This window comes from Myxocyprinus asiaticus, chromosome 4, assembly GCF_019703515.2.
Source record: "Myxocyprinus asiaticus isolate MX2 ecotype Aquarium Trade chromosome 4, UBuf_Myxa_2, whole genome shotgun sequence".
Lineage (NCBI taxonomy): Eukaryota > Metazoa > Chordata > Actinopteri > Cypriniformes > Catostomidae > Myxocyprinus > Myxocyprinus asiaticus.
This window is the reverse complement of record NC_059347.1, coordinates 18,778,154-18,791,703: the sequence shown is the minus strand read 5'-3', so window position 1 is coordinate 18,791,703 and position 13,550 is coordinate 18,778,154. Positions and strand designations below refer to the sequence as shown.

General features: G+C 38.0%; 1 protein-coding gene across 2 annotated transcripts in view; it reads left to right on the top strand.

Annotated features, from left to right (window-relative positions):
• The first annotated feature begins 364 nt into the window (after positions 1–364).
• LOC127439258 (complement C5-like) overlaps positions 365–13,550 on the top strand; it is a 34,251-nt gene continuing 21,065 nt past the window's right edge. The window contains exons 1-12 of one of the 2 annotated variants that reach the window (XM_051695479.1): positions 365–585; positions 797–992; positions 1,258–1,411; positions 1,657–1,727; positions 4,116–4,210; positions 4,575–4,657; positions 4,751–4,841; positions 5,041–5,146; positions 5,243–5,378; positions 5,570–5,685; positions 5,780–5,980; positions 6,189–6,383. In XM_051695479.1, coding sequence (XP_051551439.1) covers positions 521–585; positions 797–992; positions 1,258–1,411; positions 1,657–1,727; positions 4,116–4,210; positions 4,575–4,657; positions 4,751–4,841; positions 5,041–5,146; positions 5,243–5,378; positions 5,570–5,685; positions 5,780–5,980; positions 6,189–6,383 — 1,509 coding nt within the window. In that variant the 5' untranslated portion in view covers positions 365–520. The remainder of the gene's footprint in view (positions 586–796; positions 993–1,257; positions 1,412–1,656; positions 1,728–4,115; positions 4,211–4,574; positions 4,658–4,750; positions 4,842–5,040; positions 5,147–5,242; positions 5,379–5,569; positions 5,686–5,779; positions 5,981–6,188; positions 6,384–13,550) is intronic. The other variant, XM_051695470.1, reaches the window with a different exon arrangement.

Genomic DNA, 13,550 nt, shown 5'->3' with positions numbered 1-13,550 from the left:
TGCCATATTCGAGTTGTTCTACCAAAACTTGTGGATATTTTGCTCAGATTCAGCTTATCAACGACAACATTCCCATTTTCCCGTAAGAGTATGGCTGATGTCCTGTTAAAAGAAACTCTCTTGCACAAGAATTAAAAACCCCACTGCAAAGCAAATATTTCCACTAAGTAAATAGATCTATGTGCACCGTTTCTTTTACAGACTTGCACAATGACTGAGTAAACTGCAGGTCAGTATTGCTCAATCAAATGTTAAAATCTCACAGAAAAATTCAATAAATATAATCATCATTATCTGTGTTTTTTCTAGTTGTCAGATCTGGACTATTGCTGTACTTTCTCACATTTTGGTGTAAGGGTTCATTTTGGTTTCTAAAATTAAAGACAGAAGTACACTTTTTTAAACCTCCACAAATTATTTTTTGGACCACTATCAAGACAGATAAGGTAATACTTAACTCAAAACAAGCACAGCAGATGCTCAGTTGTCTCACAAACACTGAGCAACTAAACAGTCTATAATGGCACGAATATTCTGGATCTGCATATTTCATCTCCTCGTGCGCAACAATGCTGCGGAAAAATCGTAAGTTGCAAGTTTACTTTCATTTCAAATTCACTGCAATGTGTTTTCCAATCAGCAACATTGTTAAACAGAAAACCCTAACTTTATCAAGCCTCACTTTGTGTGAATAATCTCTCACGTCTGTTTGTAAAAGGGTATTTATACTTGAAATAAACTGTCCTCTTTTATGCCTCTGCTACTGAATCAGACCCAATTTGATCTTTTTCTGCAGATATCTAATCACTGCACCTAAACTCCTGCGACTCGATGCTTCAGAGACGGTGGTGGTACAGTTGTTTGGCTATGATCAGGAAACCAAAGTGGATCTTTACTTAAAGAGAACGCTGGCATTAAAAGATAAAATATATGCAGTTCAGTCCCTGAAGCTCAATGCCCAGAATAAATATCAAGCTGCAGCTACTTTACGGGTAGGACTGCAAATGTAGCAGTTTTTTATTGGAAGATACTGTATTCATGTTTAAAACATTTTTATTGTTGTTGTTTTCTACTTTTGCAAGATCATTATTGTTATTTAGAGATTTCATTATAAATAATATTTAGAGTTCAAGGACTGGAATTTATTTTTTTTTGTCTTTTTTTTTTTTTTTTTTTTTTTTTTTTTTTTTTTTTTGATGAGTGATATCTTAAAAAATCAGCCCTGAAAAAAATTATTCTTCTTTCTCTTGTACTCAGATAATGCCTCAAGACTTCCCTAAGGAGGACAACTTTGTCTACCTTCAGGCCATTTCTGGTGGCATCAATGAACATCAAAAAATTCCAGTTACTACTGTCAATGGTTTTCTCTTTATCCAGACTGACAAGCACCTATACACACCTGAACAGGAGGGTCAGTATGATAATAATATATTACAGTAGGTGTGTGCATGTGTTTGTGTGTGTGTGTGTGGAGGTATACCTGCATTAAGGGGACCAAAAAAGGGGACATCCTCATAATGTAGGAAAACCTGACACCACCTGCTTAATAAGGACATCTAAATAAACATATTGTACAGTGTTTTAATGAAAAAAAAAGAAGAAGAAAAAAAAGCAGAACTTACGTACCTATGTCATTTGAACTTTTTGTTTTCACAGTAAAAGTGCGTGTTTACTCCGTCAACGAGGAGCAGAGAAAATCTAACCGGCCTGTTATCCTCACATTTATAGTAAGCGTCTCTCTTCACTACCCAGACCTGGCTCCACAAGGGGGCGTGGGTGGGCCTAGCCCACCCAATCATGAGCATGACCCACCTTGACAATCACACCAACCCCTCCAAAGGTTTGGCCCACCTGGAGGGTCCTATGGCCCACCTTACGTCTTAGAGCTGGAGCCGGGCCTTTCACTACCTCATATTCACATGATTATTGTGATGCAAGAACATGGACATGAGCAATAAGCTATGTAAATACATACATGGGAATGTCCAATATGAGTGCAGTATAGACTTAAATGCAAAAGTTATCTTTGCAAGCAGGAGTTGTTTTTATTAATTTCTGAATTTATGATTGCTTTTACACGTACTTTTTCAAATTACTTACTTTTGGATATATTGTGGTGTTTATTGTTTGTATTGTTGTTTTTAATTTGTATTATATGTCGTTGTGTCACTTATACAGGGTAGCAATTGCAGTTTCATTGTCCCAGACAATGACAATGAAGCAGGGCCGTAACCACAATGTACACTGAGGGGGACAAGTCCCCCCCTCCCCCCCAATAATCAGATATGGCCAGACTGTCCCCCAATAATTGATATCCTTGTTGCTGTTCTGCTGCAGTTCATTATGCACCGCTGTTTAACTGTCATTAAGTTGTTGCAGGAATAACATCATGGTTTAAAAAAGTAACATTTTTACCGCGCTCAGTAGTCTAACACTGCTCGTCAATGTCATTTGAGATAGCCAATCAAATCGATGAAGTCGGGACTCAAATTTAAGAAATTGAGCAGGAACGTTGTGGATTATCCCAGCGCAACGCAGCACACATGCATCAGTGTCAGCAGTTCAGTTTAAGAGTGTTTGTGTCATGTGAGATGCCAGTATATAACTAAACATGCAATATTTGCCCACTGTTTTATGATTGAAATGTTGTACCAACCGACAGTAATTTCCAAGGGAGCAAACTATTCACCATTTGGCAAAATTTGCCATTTTTAATTTAAAATATGTACAGTACATGATTTGTAAGTCATTCATAACTGTGAATGTGAGTAGTTTTCAGCATATCAGGCTTAAGACAAAGAACGAATGTGTATATATTGTAAAGGAATTGAATGAATGTGGTAATCTGGAAAGTTTCTGAAGTAACATTTTAGAAAATTCACTTGACTTTGTCTAAGAAAATGATCAATAACACAAGCTAGACCATTTTCACCCTCAGATCAAAACTAGAACATGGTAAGACCTGACTTGTGACTTATGAGGAACAGTGTCATTTAATGCAAATATTATTAGTTAATAATTTAAAATCATTTAATTTTCTAAATAATTTCTTTATGTCTTTAATTAATTCAGAATTTTGTACAGCATCTGCTAAGAGTCTACTTTTAAAAGAGACATTTTAATTTGAGGATGTCTTGTCAGGTCTGTGCTCAAAACAATTAGCCACCAGATAAAGTAGTTCACCTAAGAATGGAAAATGTACTTTTACTCACTATTTTACTCACTCTTTTGATGTTCAAAACCCATATGCTGTTACTTTTTCTTGGAACATAAAAATAAATATTTTAAGCTTAAACAGTTTATAGCGAGCAGGAGCTGTCAAGCTTCAAAAAGGACAAATACTATAAAGCACTATTAAATGTTCAGTATAAAGACATCATAACAATAGTCCATATGACAAGTGCATTATATTCCAAGCTTTCTGGGGCCACACAACAGCTATGTGTTGTATGGACTACTTTTAAGAAAATGTTTCTTATGATTTTTTATTTTTTTTTCTCTTTGGACCTTGACAGCAGTGCTTAATATGAACTGTTTTTGTATGGAAGAGAGCAGCATTAGGAATCTTGAAGAAAATATTGTGTTAAGATTATACTGGGAGGAAAAAACAATGAGGGACAACTTGAGAGCAGTAAATAATTTTGTATATTTTCTTTTTGCTAGCCAGCTGACACAGTCATGTCATTTTACAGATACATCAGTGATGAAAAGAGATTCAAATTATATTCGTCCTTTCTTTGAGACAGCACAAAAGAGAGAAAAGATGACAAAAACAGGCAAATTTCTAGCAATGCAGACACAGTGTCTGTCGTGTACTCTGTGGACTTTAAAAATACATGTATCTTTTAAAACCAAAAATTATACACTTTGGGGCCTTTATCGAATTTCAAGGGTTTATTCAGAAAATTATTGCATTCAGCGCTTTACTATATTAAAGGACCACAGAGGACCATTATATTTGTGATCTCAACACCCGTGACCACCCACCCCCAAAATGGTTTGGTCTCCCCAAGTGTTCAAGACTTGGTTACAGCCTTGCAATGAAGTACTCTTAATCTCTTAATCTCAACTATGATTTCTGTATGTCAACATTGTTTCTTTCAAACACCTTTCAGGACCCTGATGGCATCAAGGTTGAAATGATCGATTTGACAGATATCAATGGAGCAAAACCACTTCTTCCTCCTTTCAAAATACCTCTTAAGCCAACGTAAGAAACATTTATTTTAAATATGTATAGCCAACAATATATTTAGATTGATATGATGTTTGGTTTAGAGAATTATTTTGGAGTAATAGTGAAACCCTGCTAAAAAGACCAGCTCACACCTGCAGCTGGTTCAGCCTGGTTTATGCTGGTTAGTGGTGGTTATGGTGCTGGTCTACCTGGTGGACCAACATAGCTGTGCTTTTCACCTGTAAAAATGCAAATCAATCAGCATGATCTTTAAGCTAAAGTTCGTTGACCAAGGAACTCTTACTGGTTTAGTTAAGTAGTGTTTTCATTAGTTGTTTTGTAGGCACTGTATGTTTTTGACTGCATTTCATTTTACTTAAAATGTTAATCTCTTCAGTTTTGGAATCTGGAAAATTGTGGCCAGCTATGCTGAGACTTTTCAAACAACTGCCACTGCTGAATTTGAGGTCAAGGAATACGGTAAGACCTTTGTTTCTTGACCAGGTGTTATGTAGGTGATCAAAGTTCTTTGTTTTTTACCTTTGTAGTGTGAAATCATGTTATTTTTCTCAGTGCTGCCCAGCATTTCACTCCAAATTGTGCCTGAAGCAAACTACGTCAGTCCTGAGAACATTGAGTCTTTCCCGTTGAAGATTTCAGCCAAGTGGGTTTTCTTGTATTATGTAACATATGTATAAAGTTATTATTATTATTATTATTATTATTATTATTATTATTATATAATTTTAAAAAATCACGATTGGTGTGAGAATCGAATACAGTATAATTAATTGAGGACTACTTATCTAGATGGGTTGCTGGTGATGGAAATAACTCTTATTCATGTATATGTATGGAGACAGGTATGTCCATGGAACGCCAGTTAGTAGGGCGGAAGTGTTCTTGAGATTTGGGTACAGATCTCCAGAAACAATTGTCATGATCCCCTCAACGTTTTTAAAATATGAGGTAAAGTCTGTGTTTCCTTCATGAAAGCATGCCTTTTAATGTGAATTCAGAAAATGAAAAATTTCAGCTGGAAATTGTTTTTAAACTTTTTTTTAGATGAGAAATGGAAAGCTGGAAGTCAGTCTAAATATCAAGTCGGCTCTGTCAAAGGTGCCCGATGGGCCTCAGCAACTGAGTGACATGGGCGAAAACAGCTTTCTTCATGTGACAGCTTTACTGCAGGAGTCAACTGGTAGGTCTAGTTATCATTTGTTGCTAGTTCCTCAGACACAAGACAAAAGCATTCTGAATATGCTCATCAGTGGTCTTTTTTCCTTCACAATTGTTTCAGTCATTATGTCACCTGCCATTCCCTAAATACTTCTGAACAAACATTTTCTTCATTCAACATTACACAACTATTGGACCTTTTCTCATCATCAGGTGGTCTCTCCCAGCAGGCAGTGCTCTCGAATGTGAAATTTGCACAATCTCCCTTTACCCTGAGTCTGATTGCAACCCCTCCTTTCATAAAACCAGGCTTACCATACCCTGTTAGAGTAAGATAACTGCATATTTATATATATAAGTAGATATATGCACTGTTTAAATGTCTCATCCATTGGAATATTTTGTATTACTTTTCCCCCATAGGTCTTGGTTCAGGATCCTTTGGGTGAACCGGTAAAAGGTGTGCCAGTCAAGGCAAGGGCAACTATAACTACAGTTAACAAAGAACTGGAAGAGCTCAAATTCTTAGGGCACCTGGATACAATCACAGAGACAAGTCAGAGGGATGGAATTGCTTATTTCATCAGTAACATACCTGATAAAGTAGAAAAAGCTGAATTCAAAGTGAGTATGATTGTGGCCTCTTTCAACACAGAAAGCAAAGTAAATTTCCGACTAGGTAAATGAGTGACTACTTTCAGAAGTTGTAAATTATGTAATGGTTTGGTCAGGTTGCTAAAGAGGAGTAATTTAATTTTGATGCATTTGACAAAGTAGCAGCTAAACATTATGGTGATACTGTATATGTGCTAAATACACATTCTCATTTCAGTTTGAGACAGCAGATGATTCTTGGAAAAGTGCTGAACTTACACTAAAGGCTGAATCATATGTATCAATTAACCATCGTTACCTGCACATCGATTTACCATCGGAATCTACAGAATTTAAAGTTGGACAGTATATTAACGTCAACATTTACTTTCATTATCGTGACTATCTTTCCCTGAAGACCTTCAGTTACCAGGTAGAACCACACACATTTGTTGAGTCATCTGAATGACTGTAGAAACTATAGCTGAATTTTGTTGCTTGCAGTCACTGGTGGTTGTCTTGTATAAAAAGTTGTGTTTAATGAAGTTATTCTAATTTCTCTGTTTCAGAAATTTTTACTGCACATTTCAAATATCTTTACTTTTGTTTCTGTAAAGTTTTTCAGTCATGACAGTTCTCAACAACTAATGCACAATTAGGCATACATAAGACACGCTGCATCAAGCATGTAGGACATGCTGCTGCAGCACAATTAGACATGCATACAATCCTCTTGAAGCAGCTATAGACATGTGGTGCTGGGGAGGAGGAGGGTTTCAGAAAGAAAACTCTCACATCATGCTGCAGTTACACCAGCTATCTGCAAACAAGAAAGGAATTTAAATGGTAGACAAAACAGAGTACGCAAGTTGATTGGCTAACAGATTACATGTCAAAGGATCCGTCAGCTTGGGCCACAGAGTTTGCAAGCCGATTGAGTGACAGATTACAAGTTCAAAGGATCAGCTTGTAGAGTTTCCTGACTGAACTTGAAATAATTTACTGCTTCTTGCATTACTGTTACAATACATTTTTTATGTGGTTCATTGGTCATTGCTAAACGTTCAAAACAGCCTCTGTGCCAAAATAATTTTGCCACGTGTTTCTACTTTCGTCTATGGCAGTGGTTCCCAAACTGGGTGCAGCCAGGGATGGCTAGGGGTGCTGAGAAATCTCTGCTCAGTTTAATATTTAAAAAGCCACCAGTTAAAAGTAGCATCAAATCCGACAATTAAATGTGCTTCTTGACGCGATATGCATGTAAACACAGACGTTAATGTATTATGGGAGTGTTAACAGACGGAACAAAAATCTGCGCCATCTTTATGCGATATTAATGTAAGCCATTATTGTATTATGTGATGCAGACAGGACAAAAATCTTATATCAAAATATAAAATCTGTGCGATGTGTAAATGCAGTCTAATAGACGTGCTGAAGCTGTTATATGCCTATTGTTAATATTAATCTAACAACAATATTGACAAGAATAAGAGAAAAGCACTCACCGCCCAATAAATTTCAATAACAAGTCTGCTTTTCAGTCAAACTCTGACTGTATTGAATCTTTATTAATGGATGTCTAATAATCAGATAGTACATTTGTTCTATTTTTCATTGAATTACTTTTTTATGTTTTTAAATCATAATTTTTTATTTATTAATTGCTGCTGTTCCAAAAAAAAATCTAAAAGCGGGAGGTCACGTGACGCCATGCAAGAAGCAGATGTGTGAGCGATGAGCTCTGCGCACTTTGCTAAATTTTTTATTATTTTCATGTTATAATCTGGTGAAATTTGATATACCCAGTTACACATTTGCTCTTTGAGGCAAAACATGGAAAAGAAGTCAAAATCCTCCGCTCTGGAGATATTAAAAGACACTTACGTGTTCAGGATGAAAGCCCCGACAGGCCTACAGACCAGGGACTCAATTTGGATGGCGCGGCAGGAGAAGGAATCCAGCGTCAGTTGTCCAACATGTCGGTGATGTAGACGAAGGTTCTTGCTGACTTGGAGGATCTCACTGTAATACGTCAATCGATTACGGCAATGGAAATAAAATTCTCTGAGATAGTTACAAGAGTGACTGATGTTGAGAGATGAATCAATTTTCTGGAATCTTCGGTGAGGGAAATAACCACTAATCCGCCCGCGACCAAAGTTGATTTGGAACATCTCCTTGAAAAACTTGAAGATCATGAGAATAGAAGCCACAGGAATAATGTTCGAATTGTTGGAATTCCTGAGCATGAGGAGGGCAGAGATATGGTGAAATTCCTAGACGAGCTTTTCCCGAGTCTGCTTGACATAACAGGCCACAAGCTAGAAATCGAGCGAGCTCACTGAGACCCAGCTCACAGATTTGCTGAGGGAGATAGGCCCCGATCAATTCTGGCCAGATTTCTGAGATCATCCGATAAAGATCTTGTGTTACGCAAGGTGAGGAGCAAAGGGAAGCTTTCTTGGAAGAACCATAATATTTTCTTGTTCCCGGACTTTGCAAGTTCGACAAGAGAGAAACGCGATCGGTTCAAGGAATGTAAGAAACTCTTACATCAGAAAAAGTTCACTTTTCCTCTGATGTTTCCGGCCAAACTGAGAATAGAAACGAAGGTCGGTTGCAAAGTATTTATATGTCCCAATCAGGCAATGTCTTTTATTGAATCAATGGGTGAGTAAACTGCATTGGCTCTGCTGAGCGGCTGGAGCCTGTTTTGTGAATAACACTTTTCCTTAATGAAACTTTTGCACTGATGAAAGATTACATTTGCATTGAAGTTCCCGGCCAGTTTGAGAGTGGACACTATGGATGACCGCAAAATATCTACATGCTCACACAAAGGATGTATTTTATAAAGTTGACGGATTGTGTAAGTCATGGTATATATGTTTATGCGGCCTCCAAGTGAATTGACTCGACCATCCGGGGAACCGGGATGCAGGTTTTGTTTCTTTTTGTACTGGTTCCGCCTAGCGACTGGAGCTTGTTCTATTGAATAAAACTCCTTTGGAACAGCTGTTGATTCATCTGTTCGTTCTTCATGCTTATTCCCCCTGCTGGCTGGAATTTGTTTTGTTGAGTATTTTTACGGGACATTGGAATGATTACGTCATCCGCTGAACTCATAACAGCCGGCTCACTGAACATTCGTTTGTCTGTCCGAGGAATCTGAACGGTTTTATATCAGCTAGAATTTGTTTTGTGGAAGATCACACCTTTGAGACAGTTCTGTGAATGAATCTACATGTTCTTTGTGTTTATTCTTCCTATTGGCTGGGGTTTATTTTACAAAGTATTTTCTGTTATGTAATTTTGCCTCACAAATTTGTGAGGCAAAATTGAGCAATCCGATGGCAAAGTTGTCGTGGGGGCTCGTGGGCGTTCATTGACCTTTTGAGTTTAGAGGGATTGTTGCCGGTTGGCGCTTTCGTGCGCAGGGTTAATGCGCACATTTTTCTTTTTTCTGTTTGTTTTGTTTGGGGGGAAGTTCGGGGTTTGATTGTTTCACTAATGAGGAATGTGGTCTGTATAATTTTGTTTTTGACACACAGTTTATTTTTTCTACTATATCAAAATGTCAAATGTTAATATGAGTGTACCATCTCTCTCCACATGGAATGTAAATGGGTTGGGGCACCCCATAAAAAGAAGAAACGTTATTACTTTTTTTAAATGTAAGAAATATGATATAGTGTTTCTTCAAGAAACACATCTCTCCCTGCAGGAAGCTGAAAAAATTGGGAAGATATGGGGTGGTCTTTTAAGTAAGAGCAAGGGAGTCATTATATTGATTAATAAACATCTACAATTCAAATGTCTCAAACAGACTAAAGATATATTTGGAAGAGTCATTATTGTTTTAGCTGAAATTCAAGAGCAAAGATTGATTTTGGCTAATATTTACACACCTAACGCTGATGATCAGGGCTTTTTTATAGATATTGAAGGGATGCTGCAAGCCGCTGGCACCCCTCATGATATAATATTGGGAGGAGACTTTAATCTTTTGATGGACTCAGTCCTTGATCATAGTGAAGCAAAAGTGTGTAAACCCCCTAGAGCAACCTTGACGCTTCACAGGATGTGTAAAAATCTTGGTCTTACGGATATATGGAGACTTTTGAACCCATCCGGTAAGGACTATAAATTTTTTTCATCAGTCCATAAGATTTATTCTAGAATAGATTTTTTTTTATATATCCAAATCCCTCATTTCATCTGTTGTTGATTGCTCATTTGGAAATATCTTAGTCTTAGATCATGCCCTGGTGAGTTTAGAGGAGTTGCCATATACAGAGAAAAAGAAATCATATAGTTGGTGCCTTAATGTGTCCCTTTTGCAAAATCTTGATTTCCAACAAATGTTAAAGATTGAAATCAATGTTTATATGGAGACCAACTGGTCCTCAGTATCCTCTGTGGGCGTGGCTTGGGAGGCACTTAAGGCGGTTCTTAGGGGTCAGATCATACAATATGCCTCATTCACCAAAAAATCCAAAGCACAAGAACTTGTGGAGTTGGAAGGAAACATTAAAAGTGCCGAGGCAGAGCTGAAGCGCCGGATGTCATCTGATGGCCTCAGAGAATTGACCCGATTGAAATATAGATATAATACTATTTTGTCATGGAAAATTGAGTTTTGGCTATTCAGGGCAAGACAGTCATACTTTGAGTCGGGGGACAAAACAGGAAAACCTTTGGCTAGATATATAAAGCAGATAGTCTTTTTCTACCATTCCCTCAGTGAAATCTGCTGGTGGTGAAATATTTACCTCAGCCATTGGTATTAATAATGCTTTTAAAGAATTCTATTTCGATCTCTATAGTTCCACGTCTTCATCCACTGATGAAGATATTAGAAACTTTGTGGAACCATTAGATCTCCCTAAACTGACGACTGAGCAAAAAAATTTCTCTTGATTCTGAGATAACCTTGGAGGAGCTTGATGAGGTAATTAAGGCCTTGTCTACAAGCAAGGCTCCGGGGCCTGACGGCTTTTCCTCTGAATTTTTTTGATCTTATGCTACAGAACTGGCTCCACTTTTGTTAGAAGTTTATACGGAATCATTAAAGAACGGAAAGCTTCCTCCAACCATGACGCAAACCCGGATCAGTCTGATTCTTAAAAGGACAAAGATCCAAGCGAGTGTAAAAGTTACCGTCCAATTTCCCTGATCCAGTTAGATGTAAAGTAATTTGTCCAAAATTCTGGCTAATCGATTAAGTAAAGTTATGACATCATTTATACATATAGATCAGATGGGGTTTATTCGAGGCCGTAGCTCTTCTGATAATATTAGGCGTCTCATCAACATCATGCGGTCAGTAGCGAGTGATCAATCTCCGGTCGCTGCCATCTCTGTTGACGCCGAAAAGGCATTTGATATGGTAGAATGGGATTATCTTTTTAAGATTTTGGAAAGGTATGGGTTCGGGAGTACATTTATTGGTTTGATTAAGTTTATAGACACCCTGTAGCAGCGGTGCAAACAAGCAGGTTAATTTCAGATTATTTTACTCTGGATAGGGGCACCCAGCAGGGTTGCCCTCTTTCCCCATTATTGTTCTGTCTTGCCCTGGAACAATTAGCAGCCGCAATAAGAACGAAGGATGATTTTCCAGGGGTGACAGCAGGAGGTGTGGCGCATAAGCTTCTGCTTTACGCAGATGATATTTTATTATTCGTCTCCGACCCTACTAGATCTATGCCTTGCCTCCACAGAATTATTAACTCCTTTTCCAAATTCTCAGGATACAAAGTCAATTGGTCTAAATCCAAAGCTTTGGTTTTGACAGCGTACTGTCCAGTAACGGCCTTCCAGCCGGGAGCCTTCCAGTGGCCCAAACAGGGAATTAAGTATTTGGGAATTTTATTCCCAGCAAATTTGTCTGATATAGTCAGAGTTAATTTTGATCCCTTAATAAAAAGGTTTTCGAATGATGTGGACAGGTGGGCTTCATTACACTTATCGATGATTGGGAAGGTTAATGTTATTAAAATGAACTGTATTCCAAAATTCAACTACCTGCTACAATCTCTCCCTGTAGATGTCCCCCTCTCTTATTTCAAGCAATTTGATAGCATAGCGAAGTCCTTCATCTGGAATGGTAAACGTCCCAGTTTAAATTTCAATAAGTTACATAGGCCGATTGACAAAGGTGGGTTAGGCCTACCCAAGATTTTGTTTTATTATTATGCATTCGGTCTTAGACATTTGGCTCATTGGTCGTTTCCACCTGAGAGAGCCCCTCCCTGGTTTTGTATTGAAAAGGAAGTTCTTGCCCCTATCTCGCCACTGCAAAGCCTTTCAATTAAACTTGCCAGAGAGGTTAAGTCGCACCCCGTTATTTTGCATTTGCACTCGATATGGACAAAACGTAGCCTCGAGCATATGGCTGAACCCTAAACTATGTATTTATAAGTCCCCTTTCTGTTGGTCAGATTGGATTGTGAGGGGGGTTAATATACTTGGTGACCTATATGAGAGTGGAATATTGAGATCTTTTGAAAATTTGATTCAACATTTTGGGATTCCCAAATCTCAATTTTATAAGTATTTACAGCTGCGCCACCTGTTCTGCTCTGTTTTTGGGAGTAGCATACACCCCCCTAGAGCGGCAGATACTCTGGAAGTGGTGATTACTGCTTTTGGGAAGTGTCATGAGGCATCAGTGTATTACTTCCTGTTAATTCAGAGTCTGGGGGACGGAGCTTTAAATTCTCTCAAAAGATTATGGGAGGAAGATTTAAATTTGTTATTGGAGGAGGGAGTGTGGGCTAGAATTCTAAAAAACATCAAGTCTGCATCTAGAGATGTAAGGGTTCGCCTTATGCAATTTAAGATTTTACATAGATTTTATAGGACCCCCTCTAGATTGTATAGGCTTGGTCTTAAGGACACACCCATCTGCTGGCGATGCCATTCTGAAGATGGAGACACCATCTATGTTTTTTGGGGGTGCCGTAAGATACAAGAATTTTGGCTGAAGGGGCAAAGTTTTGTGTGTGATGTGTTGGGCACTCAGGTCTTGTTCTGTCACAGACTCTGTATTTTGGAAGACAGGGAGGTCATGGATTTGGAGGATAAGTACATGAAGGACTGGGTTTTGACCAGTGTGATGATTGGTAAGCAGGTTATTTTGAGGAGTTGGAAGTCGGATGGAGCACCCTAGTTCCCGGAGTGGTGCGCGGAGATGGGGAGGGTGGCTGCCTTCGAGGAGGGGTCGAGCATAAGGATGGGGGTTAGAGATTCTTACAATAAGAAATGGGGCAATTATTTAGCAATTTTGGGGGAATCTCGAGGAGGGGTGATGGAGGGAGTAATTTAGAGTTTATTTTTTAAATTTTTTTTTTTTTTTTTATACTTGATTATTGTATTTTATTTTATGTTGTAGTTTTATTTTTTTCTGTGTGTGTGTCTATATTCTATTAACAACAGGGGTGTTCGTGGGGGGGTCAGGGTGGGGTGAGAGTTTGGTGGGAGAGGGGATATAGTGGGGGTTTAATGTTTAAAGTATTGAAAGTGTTTGATTCAATATATATATATATATGTTGCTGTATTTTTTGTGTTAATTTTTGAATCAATAAAAATGTTA